This window comes from Micromesistius poutassou (assembly GCF_964030765.1).
Source record: "Micromesistius poutassou genome assembly, chromosome: 2".
NCBI classification, from domain to species: domain Eukaryota; kingdom Metazoa; phylum Chordata; class Actinopteri; order Gadiformes; family Gadidae; genus Micromesistius; species Micromesistius poutassou.
In genome coordinates, this window is record NC_140272.1 from 8,542,847 (window position 1) to 8,563,705 (window position 20,859).

The window sequence follows — 20,859 nt, forward strand, 5'->3', positions numbered from 1 at the left end:
GAGGGGGGGGGGGGGGGGGGGCGAACGCGATTGTCGACGGGGGGTGATCGCGATTGTCAACGGGGGGCGATCGCGATTGTCGACGGGGGGGGAGGGGGGGGGTGGTCGAACGCGGGAGGGGTGGCACCTGGGGTGGCCAATCGGGTTCCAGGGGTGGCCAGCGCCACCCCGGCCACCCCTCTGGCTCCGCCCCTGGTACTCATTGTATGTCGCTTTGGATAAAAGCGTCTGCTAAATACCCCAATGTAAATGTAAATTATTTGTGCTTTTTTAAAATAGATCTGTATTATTTTTAAGATTTACACTTTTTTGAAAATGTTCTATACTTTATTTTGGCAAATTTTGTATTCTTTCCTTCAAAGCCCTACGTACACAAATACAAGTTGTGCACTAGGCTGAAGTGTTTGTTAAACTGCCGCCTAGTGGTTGAACTGATTAAAGCTGATCCATGTTCCGTGTCGTCAATATCAGACATCACGTTGATTCTTCTTCAGTTCAGTTCAGTTTCAGTTTATTGTCCCCTAAGGGAAACTTGTCTTGCAGCCAGGTAACATACAGGTACAGTAGCACAACAGATAAACACACATACACACAAATAATAACACCAACTACTATAAGTAAAAAACACTGTTACACTACTACTCATCTAGCGAATTGTGCAAATTTAGCAACCGTATTTCACTTGGAATAAAATAGCTCCTTGTCCTGTTGAGCTTAAAACCAGGGATTCTAAATCTTCGGCCAGATGGAAGGACCTTGAATAAACAGTGAAGGGGATGGTTTACACAAATCATCTTACCAGCCACCTTCACAATATGGCTGAGGTTGTTTTTATCCCTAAGGCTAATGCCCCCATACCAGGCAATAAAGGCAAAAGTAAGAACAGATTCAATAAAAGATTTGTAAAACAAGGACAAGATAACTTTATCTACATTGAAGGAGTTAAGCTTCCGAAGGAAGTACAATCGCTGTTGTCCCTTTCTGCAGATCGCATCAGTGTTTATGTCAAATTTCAGTTTGTTGTCAATCACAGTTCCCAGATATTTATAATGGTCCACCACCTCTATGCTGCTTCCTTTTATATAAGTGGGTGGGGGAGAACCATCTTGTCTTCTCTTTAACAAGTTCTCCTAGGAAATACGATAACGTGCAATTTATCTGATTATATATGCCTCCATAAACGTGCACATTTACTTATGAAGGCTATGAAGAATGCATGCATCTGTACAGTGACGGACTGGGATCAAAAAACGGCCCTGGCATTTGCACATTATAACAGGCCGCGGGTGTAATTGTTGACGGGGGGGCGGTCGCGGACAGGATTGTTGACGGGGGGGGGGGGGGACACGATTGTCCGCAGGGGGACGACGACGACGACAGGATTGTTGACCGGGGGGGGTAAATAGATAATGTGGGGCCACCGTCGCGACGGAGGGGCCGCACAATCCCGACAAGAATCCCGCTCCGTGATTGGCCGGCCCAAACGGCCAACGAGAGGCCGCGGCCCTTTTGGCATCTGCCCAAATGCCAGACCGTCCAGTCCGTCACTGCATCTGTAATTGGTGGACACGAACACCAACTATATCAGCTATGTTGCAATCTGTTTAAGAGAATAAAACACTGGAAGCTTCATTTAATAAAAATACTCTCAAGTCTAATGAAAAGACATGGAATCAGATTGGATAAAAATAAATGTTTATTCCGATGGAAAAGTTGTAACATCTAGAGTAGCCTATGACTGTTGAGACAAACACTTATAAAAACATGTTTGACCCGAGAAGCTGCGTCAAACTGACCAGCAGTCAGTCAGACCTCTGGGAGTCAGATACCCTGACCCAGCAGGGGGGTAAACACACACACACACACACACACACACACACACACACACACACACACACACACACACACAGACACACACACACACACACGCACGCTAATAAATAGTCTTTTCTCATTCAAAGTCCATTTAAAGCGCTCCTTTAGGACGCATGATGTCGGTTCGCTGCGGTTCTGAAAGCTGGTGGTCCGTGGGACTTTGACAGGGCTGCAGGGGTCTTGTCTGTCTCCAAACAGGTCCCTCCCTGGACCCCCTCCTGCTGCTCGCTTCCTCGTTTCTTCACAGGCAGGCCCGCTACTAGTGTCCTCCTCCTCGGCTCTGCCAACATGAGCATGGCCATCTCGGCGTCGTCAGGGCCCTCCCCGGAGAAGGGATGGCACACCGTGTCCACCAGGCTGACCACCGTGCCGACCACCGTGCCCATCACCGCCACCACGGTGCCCAGCAGGTACACCTTCAGCATCCCGCGGGTGGGCTTCTGGCTCAGCATCTCTCTGACGAAGGGGACGAGTTCCTGCACCGTTTGCATGCTCATGGTTTCACCTGAGGAGCAGAAGGTTGGACAGGTTAGTAAGCGACGCATGGTAACATGATCATCACAAATGTAATCAAACACATCCAACATGTCCGGTCCAAAAGGATTAATAAGAAAACCTACGTTTTATCTCTTCAGGTCGGTTGGACGGACTCTGAACAGGACGGTGTTGCTCTGGTGGTGGGATCATGTGAGACTGGCCCTCCGCCGGGGCCCAACTTTTATAGAGGGGCAGCTTAGCTCCGCCCCCGCCGAATCCCTAGCTCCGCCCCCGACGAGGCACGTCCCTCAGCTGGCTTCAGGTCAGACACGTCAGGCACGTTGGAGCCTTTTCACATGTCGTCAGTAGTGGGGTTAAGGATCCTCCTGCTGCTGTCATTTAAACATGAGGTCAGTTGTATTTATGTCTGTTGTAGTACAGCCATAGTCAATGTATATTGACCTGCCTGGTTGTGTCTGTAGTGGTGGACTGCAGACCTAAATCCATCAGACCCATCATATCATGAGCTGAACCACCATTCTCTCTAATGGGAGAAGAGCCCATCGCTCCTGAACGAACCAAAACAACGAGTGTCCTGGGACTTTTCTAATCCTCTTTTTATGGAGGGACGGAGGAACCACACTCCTAACTGCACCAACACGTGGTGATGATGGGTTTTCGCTCTGTTTTAATCCCAATGTTGAACACAAATCCTTCAGAAGAGAGTCTGGCATTACACACACTGTCCCTTTATCACAATACATTGTTTCATTTGATCTGTGTCTAAACCCACTCATTGACATGAGTCTATATGGGTGGTGTGAGTCTGCCATCCTAACAACACAGTGCACTGAGGTTCCCTGAAGTCAGGTGATAAACAACACAGGAACTGTTGCTTCTCATCCAGAGCCACTAATCAGGGGAAAGGTTGTGGAAACCCTGCTCACTCATGCTCCACTGAGGTGAACTGTGGAACACATGCAGACACACACACACACACACACACACACACACACACACACACACACACACACACACACACACACACACACACACACACACACACGCATGCATTCATGCATGCGTCCTTCCCACACGTCTATCTGTGATGGTGCTGGTTAGCAGCCGCGGTTGTCGTCAATGGGAGTGTTGGGTGGTAAGACTTTGTGGGACTTTCAGATGTCTTGAAGCAGTGAGTGTCCATGTGACATTGTGGGGTTGCTCTCTCGCGGTGCTGACCCAGAAACACCTTCTCAATGGACTCAGTGTTTGAGCCGGCGTGTTGGACTTCATGTGACAGCTCTCTGTCATCACGGAGAGCAGACGATGGCTCTCTGTGATGGTGATGTGGGGTCACGGCTCATTAAGCCTCAGGATCACATTTCTCGGGCGATGGTAGAGTGCGTACCATTAAGGCTCAGTCCTGATTGCAAATCTCTAAGGATCACATTTCTGTCTGAGGATGTTACGGTTAACCGTTATACATTATCGGACAACAGTGTTTTGTGTCTGATTACAGCTATAATAACTTCTACTGGTACAGTCGTATGTGGTTTGGGTTTTGTAAAGTCAAGCTATCCATGTTTCTGCAGGTCAGATCAACACATTCTCACTCCGAGTTTGTCAAGAATCGACGCCAGGGGCTTTTGGAGTTAACTGCTGATGCAAAGGGTGTCCTTGTGCGTCTTCATTCAACGCAGGGGGTTTGTAATCCCTCCACGGTGATATCTGATGCCCAGGGAAAGCCTCCCACGTGTGCATTTAGGGTTAGGGTAGTTGTGGATAGGGTTAGGGTAGTAGTGGTTAGGGTTAGGGTTAGGGTTAGGGTAGTAGTGGTTAGGGTTAGGGTTAGGTTTAGGGTAGTAGTGGTTAGGGTTAGGGTTAGGGTTAGGGTTAGGGTAGTAGTGGTTAGGGTTAGGATTAAGGTAAGGGTTACGCACTTATCACTGTTTGCTGTGGAGGGATTACATTGTAATGAGTTGAAAATCGCCTGCGTCGAATGAAGAAGACACCCTTTGCGTCAGCAGTTAACGCCAAAAGCCCCTGAACAACTGATTTTTGACGGAGTGAGACTGTGTTGGTCAGATAGTTTTTTCCCTCCCTTGTCTTACCTACCATTCATTAGGTTTGACTGGCACTATATCAACACCATGGAGAGGTTTGGGAATCAGCAGCAAATGGCAAGCAGAGGAAGGAAAATTCCAGGCTTTGCTCGTGTTGCTATCTGAAAAAGTAAACACCAATTGGCCATGACAGGACCTGCCTGTGTGTGTGTGTGTGTGTGTGTGTGTGTGTGTGTGTGTGTGTGTGTGTGTGTGTGTGTGTGTGTGTGTGTGTGTGTGCGTACGTCCTCTTCCGTTGAGTCAGAAACACACCCTGTACCAGAGTAGTAGTCAGCTGTAGAGAAGAGAAACAATGTGACTATAAGCAGCCGGAGGCTATGGCTAAAGTACGCACACAGTAATGTAGAGAGTGATCCATCTAGCTGTCTGTCTGTCTGTCTGTCTGTCTGTCTATCTGTCTGTCTATCTATCTATCTATCTATCTATCTATCTATCTATCTATCTATCTATCTATCTATCTATCTATTATCTATCTATTTATCTATCCCTCTGTCCGTCTGTCTCTTTATCTGGCTGTCTCTCTGTCTGTCTCTCTATCTTTCAGTGTTTCCAAATGACTTGGATAAGAACATTATATTTCACCCCTGAGGGGTGCACACACACACACACACACACACACACACGCGCGCACACAAACACACACACGCGCGTGACGGTGAGTGCAGTGAGTAGCAGTGTGATCACGGTGCTTGTCCACACAGGTGTGTGTGAGGAGTGTTGATTCAGCGGAGCAGGGTGCGGTGGCGGAGCAGAAGGGTGTGGCGCTGACGGCATTTATAAGGTGCTGTCCTTGGCCCTCACACACATTCTGATACACAGACCGGATGGAACTAACCCACGGCTCCACTACAGGTGAGCCACAGAGGACATAGGGAGGAACAAACATTCACTCAATCTGGAGGCTTTGCTTTCTCCTTGGACAGGTTTGGAGCATAGGTTTGATAGTTCTGTAACAAATGGGGTTATTGTAGACGGATCGGTTTGAGAAGCCGTTGTAAAGACGCATCTGTTGGAGAAAACCATTATAGAGTGGGGTGGTGGTGCGTCTGCTGGAGGAAACCATTATAGAGTGGTGTGGTGGTGCGTGTTGACTAATATTTGCTAATTTCTTTGTGTGGCTTCCGAAGAACTCATTGGATTGAAGAAGATGAAGAGGCTGTTGCTTGTGATAGCAGGTAAGGCATTATTGTACAGCATGTATAGCAGACTGTGACGGTGATTCAGACAAAGCCAGCAGCAGTGTTCAACCAGGGAGCCTCTCTGGTCCGGGTTACCTTAGCAACAGGATAATCAATACAAGCTAGAACTAGGGAGCCTCTCTGGTCCTGTCGGCTCACTAATGTCTCCATGGCAGCACTGGCGGTGGGCTCCTCCGCCCAGACGGACTGCTCCCGGGGCGCCTGCTACCCCCCCACCGGGGACCTGCTCCTGGGACGGGCCGACCGGCTCCACGCCTCCTCCACCTGCGGCCTGGTGGGCTCCGAGGTCTTCTGCACCCCCTACCAACAGGTAGGACCCCCACACCCCGGGTTACCGTAGCAACAGGGTCGGGTACAGATGGCGAGTTGGACCGCTGTAAGGTCCTGTTCCACTGAGGCGTGGCCTAGTGGAGGTGTGACACATTGATCATGTGACCTGGAGTAGAGAGGTACAGGCCCACGCCATGTGACCCCTGTGTTGATGAGGACCCCCCTAGGAGGGGGTCCATTGGTAAGAATCTAGAACTACTAAGTGTTATACGTAGAGTGGCTCAGGGTTCCCTCATTCTATCATACTATTAAAACATTTCTACGTGATCGAAAAGATAAAATAGTACAAAGTACCACAATACTTTAAGAATACTGTAAAGATACGATACAATACAACTCAGGAGACGCTTGGTGAAACTTGAGGGCAAATTACAAACCACCAAAACGTATTTCTTAGAAGATTAAATCTTGATATTGTTATATAATATATATTAATGAAAATGTGTTGATGTAAAACAAGGTGTACAGGTAATAGGTGTCTATACATTATTTTATTTCATAGACAAATTACAGAAATGAATTAAAAGGATTAATATATTACTAATAAAAACTAGAATAGAATAGAAACTTATTACAAATGACTTTTGGTGGCCATGAACTTTTCATCATGTTTGTTTGGTACTTTACTTAACCCAAAATAATAATTAAACGAGCACACATGCACGCACGCACGCACACATACACACACACACACACACACACACACACACACACACACGCATATACACGCATACACATGCACACACACACACACACACACACACACACACACACACACACACACACACACACACACACACACACGCACACACACACACACACACACACACACACAGCCCAAACACTGACACACTCACAGAGACACTCACACACAAACTGTAGGCTCTCTATAGTCCATCAGACAGCTGTGTCCACTCAGACTCAGACAGGTTCAGGGCCACATCCCATCCGTGGCGTTTTGGTGAAACCGTCTGGCTGCAGTGCCAGAGACCACAGATGAAACCTGTGTTGCAACTGTGTCAGGATATTGCTAAATGCCCTAGATGTAAATGTAAATATTGGCAATAATGTATGAATTTATTAATGCTGGACCCTGTCAAATTGCCGAAATCCCTGGCAGGCCAACTGTAGGGCTGAGCCACACCTCACAAACACAAGTCTGATTGTTAACAACAACACCCATTTGTTGAACAAATTATGATAAATATCCTATTGCTGTAGGTATCCTATGATGTTGGCTCAGAGGTATATTGCAGTGATCAGCAGCAGCAGGCATGCGTTCAGCTCTGTGTCGCATAGCAGCAACTTGCCCCTCACGGCATGTGTGCCTCCCCTCAGGGTACGGATAACGTAGGTAGAGACATGTCTTTATAGGGGAGGGGTGTAAAGCGCCGTCTTATTTCCTGGGCCGCGCCCTGTCCTGTCTACACCGGGAAGGGCTATAGACACCAACTGTATGTCAGTAGGGCTATCACATGCTGACTAACACACTCACTTACTCATACACCCCCTTACTCACACACACTCACACACACTCACTCACACACACACACACACACACACACACACATGCACACACACACACACACACACATGCACACACACACACACACACACACACACACACACACACACACACATGCACACACACACACACACACACACACACACACACACACACACACACACACACACACACACACACACACACACACACTCACACATACACAGGGTTGTTGAAACATGAAGGATGAGAGCTAGACAGTAGTGCAGTAGCCAGTAATGAATGATAATCGAGAACATCCACTGGAAACCAGAAAGGGCTGGAGGCTCGTATTTCTCAGAAGACATTACCAGACTCCCAGAGGTAGAGCTCACCTGTATTCAGGTCTATGTTTTGGCTGTCATCCCTCCTCACCTCTTAGGGAGCATATTCAGAGGAGAGAGCAACACAGGGTTGTGTTTCTGTGTATCTGAGACATCATGCTCCCACTGAGATGAACACGGCACAAGGCTAGGGGCTAGGGACAGGTTTTTACCCATGGTGATAAGTACGTGTTGGCCTGACTCTCTTTGGCCCCTCTGTTATGATTGTGAAGACGAGCAGGCCCCTGGCCCTCAGAGGGTCCGCTCTGAGACCCCCACGATGCCCGTTGAATTACTTTACCCTGCAGGGGAGGGGAGAGAAGGACAGTTGCCCCCTTCAAGTGGAACTGGGGCGTCCACAGAAAGGTTTGGGGTGTTTTAAACAGCTGGGTTAAATTATAGTTTTATTTGAAGGAAAAATCAATGAATCTACCTACCCTATAACCCATGAATTTGTTATTTTATAATGGTTTTTCATTTGTTTTACATTTGTTTTACATTTGTTTTATATCTGTTTTATATTTGTTTTATTGAAATCATTTCTTCATTTTAATTTATTACTCTAAACGTATTGTTGTTTGAACCCATGAATCCACACACATTACACTCATGTGGTTGCTCATGATGTCGTAGGGCATTTCTATGTACAGTGTTTTGAGACCATGCTTATGGTGATACTGCACTTTAAATATCAATAAACTTAAACTTAAACTTAATCATTCAAATATTTACCCAATAGCTTGGCCCAGAGCCATGGGCAGCATGTGTTCCCTGGCAGCTATATTCCGCCCCTGGCCTGGGATTGCATCAGGAGGGCATCAGCCCGTAGTCTGGCTGCTCTGCGTGATCAGGGCTGGTTCATACAGCAGTTACTCATTAACACTACCTGAAATTAAGCAACGTCAACTTATAACTCACCACAAGTATAACGTCAAGGTGCTGCTACGGTGTAGAGGATCACTGTGGGCACTACCTGGGGCAGGTTGTGCAGCCTACACCACTACAAAGGTAAGACATACCCGAAGTGATGTACTGATGGTATGTCAGCACACCTAACAAATACTGACAATAACACACTCACTTAGTCATACTGTCCCGTACTCATGCACACACATACACGCATACACACACACACACACACACCCTGTGTACTGGTACAGTACCAGTACACAGGGGCTTACTGGTGCAGCCTGTACCAGTACAGAGGGGCTGAGGAAGCATCAATAAGGCATGGGGGTCTGCTGGTTTCCTCCCAGAATAATATGTGACCATTTAACATATTTTTCTGCATCTGTGTGTCCCTTGAGGTATTTTTTTTAGCAGAAGGCCATTAAGACCAGAGAATGACAAGTACAATTAAAGCCCAATTGATCATGTATCTTTTATAGATCCCCACATTAGACTGTGACACTCAAGGACAGAGACGGCTTGAGGTCTTTAGGATAGAAGTTTTGATCCTGCGTCATTTTCCTCGTTTCACTTTTTTAAAGTGAGCTCTGGTGTGGACACGTGGGTCCCCACAAGCCCGCCTGGTGGCTGCTCATAGGCTTCTCAAACCTCCACTCTCTATAAATAGACAGAGGTTTGGACTGTGGACCGACGGACAGTGATAGGTGGTCCTTCCCCTGGTGGTGGAGGGGTGTATAGCAGGGGAGGAGATGGCAGAGAGGGTAGAGGGCAGTAGGGGAGAGGGGGTGGTCCTTCCTCTGGCGGTGGAGGGGGTATAGCAGGGGAGGAGAGGGCAGGAGGGGTGGACCCTCACCCCACCGGGAACGCAGCCATGCCCTGTGGCCCAGAGAAGCAGCCAGGGAGCCTTTGGATGGCTGCTCTCTGTCTGACCTGACCTGGGGGCAGCACGCACACACACAGATGTGGAATTGGACTGACACGCAGTGTCCATGGACTCAGAGCAAACACATGGGCTTTGGCCGTTTATGGGATTTTTTTGTTGATCAAATTGAGTAACTGGGTCAATATTACAAATATATTATTGAACAAGGGACAATATTGCATTCGTCAAATCCTTATTAAAAATGTTCAAATTATACATTTAAGCAGGAAAGTAAAAAAAAGATCCATCATAACCTACAGCCATTTCAATGGAAGTTTGAAAGGCTCAGCATAGCACCTCTACAAACCTCTAAAGTATATCTTCCACACATCCTTGTAATAATAATGTCTTGCCTGTATTTATTGAATGTCAATTGTGGCACCCGTTGCACTCCTGACCATCCCTGGAATGAGGGATCCCACACTCTGCATTTCTTCCCAAGATTTCTTCCTTGCTTAAGGGAGTTTTTTCTTGCCCGTGTGGAGGCTTGGGTCAGGAAGGTGTCATAAATATTTGGCCTGTTAAGCCCTTTGAGACTGTAATAGTGATTAACCGCTATACAAATAAAATTGAATTGAATTGGATTGAATCCACCATGAGTCATTCTGAATACATTTGATGTTCATTATCTGTCCTCCACTTTTTACAGGTGGAGGTATATATCTGTGAGATGCACTGATGTGACGTATTGAACCCATGATTTATCCCAGTTCTGGGTGAAGGTCACTGGGGAGCAGCTCAGGCCACCTGATACTCACTGTTCCTTCTCTTAACCCCCCCCCCCCCCCCCCCCCCAGTGGAGGATGAAGTGCTGTCCATGTGACTCCAGGAACCCAAGGTCCTCTCTGGCTCACACCGTGCAGGACGTCCTATCGACCGCGGGACCAGACAGGTGGTGGCAGTCCAAGAAAGGTACTTATCCGTCCGTCTCTCAGTCTCTGTCTCTTTGTGTCTGTCAAGTCAGAGTATCTTCTAGTATCATCTCAGTGCATTAACCAGGAAATATAGCTGATACAGTCATGTTGTATGCATTGACCAAGCTGGACTTGACTAGTGATGTGAAGCTTCCTGTTTTGCTGATGCCTTCTTCCTCTGGGTCTTCTAGACGTGAATCCAGTCTCTATCGAGTTGAACCTTCCCAACCCCGTCCAGCTGGACCACCTCATCCTCAGCTTCAAGGTAGGGTGGAGGTTCTCCTGATGCTAATCCTCTCCACTGCTGTGCACTCGGTACCATCCACATCCTGCTCCTCCTGCTCCTCCCTCAGGGCCCTCGTCCCGACGCCCTGGTCATCGAGAAGACCCTGGACCAGGGCCGCAGCTGGCAGCCCACCCTCTACATCGCCTCCGACTGCCAGGCCTCCTTCCCCGGGGTGTCCACGGCCACGCCCCGCAGCATGGAGCAGACCTACTGCTACACCCTGCCCCCCGCCGGGCCCAGCCACTACCGCGACCAGAAGGTCAGCGTGCTGCTCCACTCCCATCACACCAGCTTTCAGTCATCAAATACCAGCGTAGCTCATAATGGGATGGTTCTTTCTGAGATGTTAAAAACACCAACAACATCTCATTTTGAAGTTAATATCTTTTTTACAGTATAATATAGAAATGATGGATATCAAAAGCCTGATGTAAAACGTCGCTCTCGGGGTTTGGTTGCGTAGCAGACCATAGGAACACCTCCTCCTTCCTGTTGGGTTCATAGCATATTGAGACGTGTGGGGAGTAAAGAGGAGGTCTTGTCTAGGCACTGTGCCCTGATTGGTTGTTCCCTCCTCCAGATCCAGTTCAGTCCACTGCAGCAGTACTCCTTCGTCTCTGCTCCCGAAGCCCAGAAGATAGAAAGTCAGTCTCACTGTATTCACACATCATGTATCACCCTGTTGTTGCAATGCCACGTTTCCATGGCGAGTCCATGAATGAATCGTCTCCGCTCACCATTCCCACGACTACCTGCAGGTCTGTCGGGGCTGACGGGGCTGAGGGTGCGGCTGACGGACCTGGGCGAGGTGCCCCGCCTGCCCGGCCGCGTGCTGAGCCGCTTCTACGCCCTCAGAGAGATGCAGGTGGTGGGCAGCTGCCTGTGCCACGGGCACGCCAACCGCTGCCTGCCCGACAACTCCTCCAGCATACAGGTAACTTGGTGTGTGAGTGTGTGTGTGTGTGTGTGTGTGTGTGTGTGTGTGTGTGTGCCTCCAGGCATGTGTTTGCCTGTCTCCCCTAGTCAGCACCCCACAGGTCCCAACGAGGTTGGGATTCTGTACAGGTTTTTATCAATTTCCAATTAGGGCATTTAGCAGACGCTTTTATCCAGAGCGACTTACAACGGCGGAGTCAACCATGCAAGGCAACAGCCAGCTGGTCAGGAGCAGTTAGGGTTAAGTGTCTTGCTCAGGGACACATAGACACTAGGAGGAGCTGAGGATCAAACTAGCAACCTTCAGGTTAGGGTTAAGTGTCTTGCTCAGGGACACATCGACACTAGGAGGAGCTGAGGATCAAACTAGCAACCTTCAGGTTACAAGTCAACCTGCTCTACCTCCTGAGCTAAGCCGACCCCCCATCACACAATAGAAGTGATTGTAGTGTTTATTTAATCTCTTCCTGGAACTCATTGAACCAATCAAAGAGATGGTAAAAGTGTGACCAGTGTGAATCCCTAGAGTGTTCTTTGTTAGCTCTGTGTGCATGTGGCTCAGGAGGTAGAGCGGGTTGGCTGATAACTGGAAGGTGTCGAGGTGTCCCTAGGCAAGACACCTCAACCTAACTGCTCCCAGCGAGCTGGCTGGCGCCTTGAATGGCTGACACTGCTGTCAGTGTGTGCATGTTTGCATGAATGGGTGAATGTTAGGCACTATTGAAAAGCGCTTTGAGTGGCCACTGGTTAGAAAAGTGCTGTAGAAACATAGTCTGTTTACCATTTATCTCCAACGCACCGTCCTGTCTTCCGACAGGTGGGCGACCGCTGTGAGTGCCAGCACCACACCGCCGGGGTGAACTGTGAGCGCTGTGCCGACCTGTTCCAGGACCGGCCTTGGAGGCCCGCCGAGGAGAGACACACGCACGCCTGCCAGCGTAAGAACCCCCTGATCACATGGCTCACTGGAGCCGTGCTCCTCCTCAGACTCCTCACACTGGTGTTGGTATTACACAGCTGTTACAGCTACAGGCCATTACTGGCATGATGGTTTATAATGGTGGTCCGCTGGATTATAACTAAAATATGTGAATATACAAATACCAACAGTCTTGTGTACCAGAGTCAGAACTGTACCTACTCCTTAGCAGTGACACCTTATTTAGCAGCAGCTCACATGACTTTGGAGGACTTGCGCCCTGCTGAAGGTCTCTTCTTGTGTCCAGGTTGCGAGTGCAACAACCACGCCAAGAGCTGCCGCTTCGACCAGGCGGTGTACGAGGCCAGCGGGCGGAGGAGCGGAGGGGTGTGTGAGAGCTGCCAGCACCACACCACAGGGCCACAGTGTGGCCAGTGTGCCCCCGGCTACCAGCCCAACCCCCGCAGCAGGATGGACCAACCAGACGCCTGCACACGTGAGTGGACTATACTACCCTACTACTAACTATACTAGTATACTACCTTACAACTATAATTCTATACTACTATACTACTATACAAACCTGATGCCTGCACATGTGAGTGGACTATACTACCCTACAACTATACGACTATACTACTATACTACCCTACAACTTTACTACTCAACAACTATACAACTATACTACTACTCTACTACTCTACTATACTACTACACCAAACGGATGCCTACACACGTGTGTGGTCCACTAACAAACTGCAAATAAATATACTACTATACAACTATACTACACTACAACTATACTACCCTACAAGTAACTATACTACTTTACTACTATACTACACTACAACTATACAATTATACTACCCTACAACTATCCACACATGTGAGTGGACTATACTACCCTACAACTATACGACTATACTAACCTACTATACTAATATACTACTACTATACAACTATACTACTATACTACCCTACAACTATATGACTATACTATTATACTACTATACTAACCTTCAACTATACAATACTACTATACCAACCGGATGCCTGCACACGTGAGTGGTCCACTAACATACTGCAAATAAATATACTACTATACTACTATACTACCCTACAACTATACTACTCTACAACTATACTACTTTACTACTATACTACACTACAACTATACAATTATACTAAACTACAACTATACTACTGTAGTACTATATTACCCTACAACTATACTGATATACTACTATACTACTATACCACTATAGTCGAAGTCTCCTAAAATACTGCAAATAACTATACTGATTCTACTAATACTAAAACTATTCTAACAAGCAGCAAGTAGTTTGTCTCTAAGCATCAGCATGTAGCAGTGCACAATACTGACTGTCCTGTCTCCTGCCAGGCTGTGTCTGCAGCGCGGAGGGTGCCGTGGAAGGAGGGCAGTGTGACGAGGTTGCAGGATCGTGCCGCTGTAAGGCCAACGTCAAGGGATCCCGCTGCGACCGCTGCAAGAGTGGCTACTACGGCCTGAACGCTTCCAACCCTCTGGGCTGCACTGGTGGGTCATCGTGGATCGGACCACTCTATTGGCTCATGGAAGGATGTGAACTGGAAATGCAATGGAAATGACATCATAACATGACATAGACCACTTTTTATGAATCTGTTGATAGTGGCTTTACCCAACATCATAGCACTCATCAGGGAACGACATCAATGCATTTCTTACTGATATTATGTCTGTGTCTGGTCTTTTAATGCTCGGCAGAACGGACCCTACTGACGTTTATTTTGCTATTTATATATATTTTAGTTCTCTTTCTGAGACATTTTAGAAATGCTTATTGTTTCTGTGGAAGTCTCCATGCCTGTTTGAGGGCTGAAAGTGTTGAGAGCTGTCGTTCTCAAACTTGGCTTCTCTTGATTCTCCACCCTAGAGTGCTCCTGCTCTCCGGACGGCTCCAGCTCCCCCCAGTGTGACCCGGTGACGGGGCAGTGCCCCTGCAACGCCCACTTCCAGGGCCTCACCTGCGACCGCTGCTCCACGGGCCACTGGAAGCCAGTGTGGGCGAGTGGCTGTGAGAGCTGTGGCTGTGACCCGACCAACTCTCTGAGTGACACCTGCGACCAGGTAGGAGCTGGCCACCTGCAGACAGTACTATCTATGGAACCAAACAGAGTATGTATTGTGCCCTTTATCTGTTCATCCTGAGTGATTGTCTCTTTATGTCCAGTCAACAGGCCAGTGTAAATGCAGGGCAGGCTTTGGAGGGCGTACCTGCACCGAGTGTCCAGACAACAAATACGGGGATCCTCTGATCGGCTGTAAACGTAAGTCCTCTACTACAGTTACGAGCTGTTACTGCTGAAACACTGAGCTACCTGTAGCTCTCTAGCTGGGTGAACAAACCTTACCACTCAGCAGACCCTCACCTGCTCCCTCTACCTCCTGGTTGTGCAGCGTGTAGCTGTGCCGCTGCAGGGACCCTTCTGGGAGGCTGCGACAGGAAGACAGGGGTGTGTGTGTGTCGCCTGGGGGTCAGCGGGCCAAACTGTGACATGTGCAGCCGGGGCCACTGCGACTCCTTCCCCGCCTGCGAGACCTGCCCCCTGTGCTACTTCGACCTGGAGGGCCAGATCGGGAACCTCAGCCTGAGCCTGAAGGAGCTCTCGGGCCGGGGGCCGTCCCCCCCCGCCGGCCCGGGCCAGCCCGCCGACCTGGAGCGCCGCATCAGGGCCCTGGAGGCCCTGCTGAAGAGGATCCGAGCCTCCGTCCCTCTCCCACCGAGCTCGTCCCCTCAGATGAACAAGGCCTTCGCTGAGCTCAACAGACTCAGGTACGCACCACACAGGGAGGATGGGTTCCACAGTCCCACCAATGTGGTAATCTAGTGTGGATTTGGTTCGTCTCTATTGAGCTCATACAGGAGTCATACATGTCTTTATATGATATGTCTTTCTTTCTGTGGCTCCAGGGACGAGATGGATAAACTGGACAGAGCGATCTCCCCCCTGAAGCAGGTGCCGGGTCAGGACTCCCAGCTGGATGCTCTTCAAGCTATACTGGACGGTCTGGTTCTCAAGTACAATGCCAAAAACTCTGCAGTGAAGAATACCACTAATGCAGACTACACAGGTACGAGTCAGTGATGAAGCTCTTTCAGTTTGGTTAATATTGTCGTTCCTTATCGTCATGAACATTGATAAAAGAAGGAGAGCGACGATGAAAAAGTGGATTCTCCTCTTGAAGTTCAAACCACTTGTTCTGTTGCTGGTTTGATTTCAGGGGCCATCTCCACCATCAAGAAGGCCCATGATGAGTCTACGGATGCAGCCAAGAGTGTGGACGCCAGCGATAAGATAGTGGACCAGTCGGAAGCCATCAGGAAGGAAACCGAGGACCTCCACAACAAAGTCCAGCCAGGAAACATCCAGGACCTGGAGAAACTGGACAGACTTCTGGCCACCAGACCAGACCTGACCCCGACGGCTCAGCAGGTGGGCATGTCTGGTCTCTTTATTCTATACCATGTGATCTGATAACAGACCTGATTGATTCTATCAATTCCAAATTCCCTGTGTATGTCGAAGTATACATGGTTAACATGGGAGACGGGATATAGTGTAGTGGTTACTGTAACCAAAAGGAACCTGCGCCTTAATGATAACTGAAATCACTATACGTCGCTTTCGATAAACGCACAGGGGTGGATCCAGAGGGGGGGCCGGGGTGGCACTGGCCACCCCTGGAACCTGATTGGCCACCCTAGGTGCCACCCTAGTTGCCACCCTAGTTGACAGTTCACTGCATGTTTTGTTGAAAGCGCGATTTAGGCTTGGACACCCTCTGGCCACCCCTTGTATAAAAGTCTAGCTCCGCCACTGTAAACGCACCTTCTTACTAGCTAAAATAGTTACATGTATAAATTTGATATTGTTTCTAAAAATGTGTTTTTGTTTATTTTGCTTGTCGTATTTGTTTTTCTAGGTGTGTGGCAGCACGCGTTCAGCTCCATGCACTCCTCAGAGCTGCGAGGCCAGTGGTGATCTCTGCCCTGTGGCGCCCCCTTGTGGTCGCGGCGATAAGTGCGTCGGTGCACTGCCTCTGGGGAAACGTGCTGTGTCCGATGCCGCCGAAGTGAAAGACAGAGTGGGGAGTTTCAACAGCAAGATCGAACAGGCCGAAGAGCAGGTCAGAACAATAATACAAAACACTTTGTCTGACTGCATTATTTTTAGTTTATTGTGCATGTTCAAAATAAGAATCTGCAGTTCTCAATAATAAATATGTTTTATTATCTTACTCAGCTTGAAGAAGCAAAGAAAACAGCCAATCAAGTGACAAAGTCTTCAAAGAATCTGTCTAAGCAGATAAAACAGGCCAGAGATGAGCTGGAGACCGATTTGAAAGACACACGCAACTTTGTGAAAGACCTCAGAGACTTCCTGTCAGGTAGGAGCTTGGATCTTCTTCTACTGGTCATTCATTGAAGGGCTTGTTTCATTATTTAACCAAAAAACTGAAATCTCCCCGTACCCCCGAGCAGCCCCCAACTCCAACCTGAGCCACGTGCAGGAGGTGAGCGACTGGGTCCTGAGGGCCAAGCTGCCCCTGAGCCTGGCGGTCCTGAAGAGGAAGCTAGAGGACCTGGAGACCCTGGCCGCCGCCCTGCCCGACAGCACCCATGTCCTGCAGCAGGCCGGACCCCCACTGGAGACCGCCCGGAGGCTGCTGCAGCAGGCCAAGGACGCGCGGTAAGGCCTCCACGAGTAGAGGACCTGGGGCCTTCCATCTGAGAAGGCTTCTCCTTAGAAACCACAGGCATCCGTGGCCTACTGGTTAACGAGTTGGACCGGTAACCGGAGGGTGGCCAGTTCGAATCCCGACCGGTAGGCAAAAATACGGACGGGGGGAGTGGTTGTGCAACACTCTCCTACGTCCTCAACCACGGATGAGGTGCCCTTGAGCAAGGCACCTGAAACCCCCACCTGCTCCCCGGGCGCTGCACTGAGGCTGCCCACTGCTCCGGGTGTTCACCGGCCCCCAGATGGGTCAAAAGCAGAGAAAGAATTTCCCCCAAAAAGGGAAGTTCTTTAACCAGAACTTAACTTAACCAGGGTTGGGAGAAAGGGCCGAACGGTGGGAAGGGAACATGTTGGATTCTAAAGTCATGGAAAAACATGGCTTGAACATTTTCAGGGAACAGAGAAAAGGAAACACTAAGTGTGTGTGTGGGTGTGTGCAGGGATGCTACTCTGGGAGTGGGTGCTGACGTGGATGGGCTGCTTCAGGGCTTCAACTCCGTGGAGGACTCCATCTCCAGCATGAGGGATAAACTACAAGACAGCATGGACACCATCGATGACCTGAACACAGACCTCACTAAGGTACGCCCTGGGAACGGTGGCATAGCGTCAACTGAATCAGAATGCAAAGAGGTGCAGATACCTGGTTGAGGGCTTAGCGAAAGCTCTTCTTACCTGAGCCCTATGTGTCTTATGAATGGCGAGCACAATAAGAATAAACACTCTCTCATTCTTCTCCGTCCTGCTTGTGCTTCAGGCCAGAGACCAGCTGACCCCGGCAGAGAAGGCCCTGAGGGAGCTGGCCCCCCTGCCCGGGGACCTGCGGCCCACGCTGGACCAGCTAAGAGACCTCCTGCGCTCTGGGAATGGACTGGCTGTGAATGCGACAGAGGAGGCGGACAGAGCCCGGGTGGAGGCCGACCTTGCAGCGAGGGTGAGGAGCGCGGGGGGGGGGGGGGTAAAATGATAAAATGGGCTCAGAGTCTGAAAAGGATTCGCACCACTGCCCTATTTAGTTAAATCTCCTCCTAATCTTGGAGTCTCTGGTCCTCACTGGGGACACTGTGAGCTGAAGTGCTGCTGTATGGGTGTCTAGGACCTGCTGTCTCTGGAGAAGCAGCTGGACCTCCTGAAGGCTGCCGAGGCCAAGGGCAGGCCCAGCGCCGGGTCGCAGCCCGGGGGCGACAGGCTACGCAAGCTGCAGAAGGACGCAGGCACTCTGGGGAGGGAGACCGGAGGCATCCTCAGCTCGCTGGCAGGTAAGCCATGGGCCACGACGTCACCAACCTGTCCGTCTTGTCACCGGTATCATGCTGGTGTCGGTAGGGGGGGGACGGACCTGACCGTCGGGGATTCGGTAGAGTCCCGGTCGGCCGCTCCGCTCACGGCTGAACCCGCTGTTGGACAACGCTCTGTTTTTATTGTTCAGTAATAAACCTTTCATTATGGCGAGCGGCGTAAGTAGTTATTGTGGCGTGCATCCTTTATTTGCTATATTGCCCTCAAAAAGTCTTAAATACGTCGCTCAGGGAAATCATGGGGGGCATACCCATAAACCCCAGTAGCAAGCTAGGTTTTTATTTCACAAGTCCTGCAGACGACCAGCATCAGGGTGGATCCGTTCGGCCCTGGGCCAGAATCAGAGGATCCTGATCACTATGCTTGCAGCAGACACAGAGTGTGTGTAGTTCTGTGGTCCAGTACCGCTAACATCCCCTTCTTCCACCTCCTCCGCCCCCCTGGGTTCTCCTCCACCAGGGAGAGCAGACTCACTGCGCCGGCTGCAGGGAGAAGTCCTGCAGAAGTCAGAGCGCCTCCACGGGCTGGACGGCAAGGTCCAGAAACTCCTGACGGACCTCCGCGCCAAGGTCAAGGCCCTGTCCGAGTGCCAGGGCTGAGCAGCCCTCCCCTTGGGTGGCACGGCGCTGGAAGGTGCTGTGTGGACCCGGTCCTCCGGCTAAGTGAACGGAGCAGAACTCAGGAGCAGGATGAGGCAGGACCATCAGGATTAGTTGGAACGAGATGTGTGGGTTACATGTTTACTGTGGTGCTTTACACTTTAGAGTACAGCAGAATACTAGGGAGGTTTAACAATTAATATTGGATGAACAAGAAAATCCATATGAACATCACTACTTTACTACCAAAACCTAGAAAACTGTGTTTGATTACAGTAGGATGTCTTGAGGTAACACAGCATCCGTGACATAAGACTATAGATGTTTATAGATTATAACGTTATGACCACTATGTTGGCAGCATAGCCTCACTCCTAGACAGATCCTTTCAGATATCAACGTTTCATTATTATCATTATTATTATATTATTTATAATTTATATGTTTCATTATGTATTTTGTACTCGCAAAAAGTTGTGTAGCTCACCCGTTACAATAAAATGTATGTTTTACATCTGGTTTGCGTGTTACATTCTTCTCCTTGTCTTTGTTGTTCTTATCTTCTCTTCTCTCAGACTAACCTGAACCCAAGTTTGGAGTAAGATTGTGGAAAGGACAGAGACAGGCTCTTCAAAGTGATTTTAAATGTTTATTGAGAAAATAAGCAAAGAACCCATGAGCATGGCATTACAACATAACATATGTATCAGAGGACTTTCACCCATGGCGGGAATCAAACGTGCGTGCTGGCCAGGTAGGTGGGTTGAAGAGCGAGTCTGTCCTGCCCCCCCTCGCCTCTCAGAACCATAACTTCTGGGGAGCGGAAACGCGTCACTCACCGTGACTCTGGAGCTTTGAATGCAAGGCGGTATAGTCACCATGACAACCAGTTCCTTACAATCATAATACTGCAAATGCAAGGACTTTAACCCGCGGGCCAGAGGCTCCATCAGCACCGTGTCACCTCATGTGGCGATTGATCGTGACTTGAACTGACATTTATTTAAATGAAAATCTTTATAGATCTTCGAGATAGCCGCTATAACGACTATAGTGCACTGCATCGATGCACTGGATTATGGCTTGAAATGTGGCACATATAAAACCCACTCCCAGAGAAATGGTGGGCATAGCTCCTGAGCAGAGCTATACAGGTTAGGGTATACAGGGTGAAGTAAAACAAAGAAAGCAAAGAAAACAAAGAAACCCTCCGAAAGGTCGACCTCCTGATACACACTGCAGTACCTCGCAAAAGGCGCAGAGCCTGACTTAAATCTCTTTATGTCACTGCAAACGGGATTCCTGACATTAAAACTACTTTTGCAGCCTGACAAAGGACAGTGTCATGATGGGTTAACCAAGACCTGATGAATGCTGAGTACAACTGTGACATTGACTA

General features: G+C 49.1%; 2 protein-coding genes across 2 annotated transcripts; one reads left to right on the forward strand and one right to left on the reverse strand.

The window, feature by feature from the left end:
• Positions 1 to 1,678: 1,678 nt before the first annotated feature.
• On the reverse strand, positions 1,679 to 2,617 carry LOC311339208 (G0/G1 switch protein 2-like). The gene is made up of 2 exons (XM_084464585.1): positions 2,496 to 2,617; positions 1,679 to 2,380 (listed from the first exon to the last, which is right to left on the reverse strand). The coding sequence occupies exons 1-2, from the start codon at positions 2,560 to 2,562 to the stop codon at positions 1,980 to 1,982; spliced, it is 468 nt and encodes a 155-aa protein (XP_084320711.1). The 5' UTR covers positions 2,563 to 2,617; the 3' UTR covers positions 1,679 to 1,979.
• A 2,514-nt stretch (positions 2,618 to 5,131) lies between these two features.
• lamb3 (laminin subunit beta 3) lies at positions 5,132 to 19,990 on the forward strand. Its single transcript, XM_084464584.1, has 23 exons — positions 5,132 to 5,327; positions 5,603 to 5,650; positions 5,830 to 5,984; positions 10,499 to 10,613; positions 10,807 to 10,880; positions 10,969 to 11,160; positions 11,482 to 11,545; positions 11,660 to 11,835; positions 12,655 to 12,775; positions 13,064 to 13,252; positions 14,159 to 14,314; positions 14,694 to 14,887; positions 14,991 to 15,087; positions 15,218 to 15,593; positions 15,732 to 15,892; positions 16,043 to 16,254; positions 16,745 to 16,948; positions 17,065 to 17,209; positions 17,304 to 17,511; positions 18,003 to 18,144; positions 18,320 to 18,496; positions 18,659 to 18,821; positions 19,321 to 19,990. The coding sequence occupies exons 1-23, from the start codon at positions 5,300 to 5,302 to the stop codon at positions 19,458 to 19,460; spliced, it is 3,537 nt and encodes a 1,178-aa protein (XP_084320710.1). The 5' UTR covers positions 5,132 to 5,299; the 3' UTR covers positions 19,461 to 19,990.
• The last annotated feature ends 869 nt before the right edge of the window (positions 19,991 to 20,859 follow it).

Coding starts and splice junctions, on each gene's coding strand:
- LOC311339208 (XM_084464585.1), bottom strand. CDS start 2,562: ATGATCCCACCACCAGAGCAACACCGTCCTGTTCAGAGTCCGTCCAAC. Junction 2,381..2,495: donor CCGACCTGAAGAGATAAAAC/GTAGGTTTTCTT, acceptor TCTGCTCCTCAG/GTGAAACCATGAGCATGCAA.
- lamb3 (XM_084464584.1), top strand. CDS start 5,300: ATGGAACTAACCCACGGCTCCACTACAG. Junction 13,253..14,158: donor CCAACCAGACGCCTGCACAC/GTGAGTGGACTA, acceptor GTCTCCTGCCAG/GCTGTGTCTGCAGCGCGGAG. Junction 15,088..15,217: donor TCCTCTGATCGGCTGTAAAC/GTAAGTCCTCTA, acceptor CTGGTTGTGCAG/CGTGTAGCTGTGCCGCTGCA.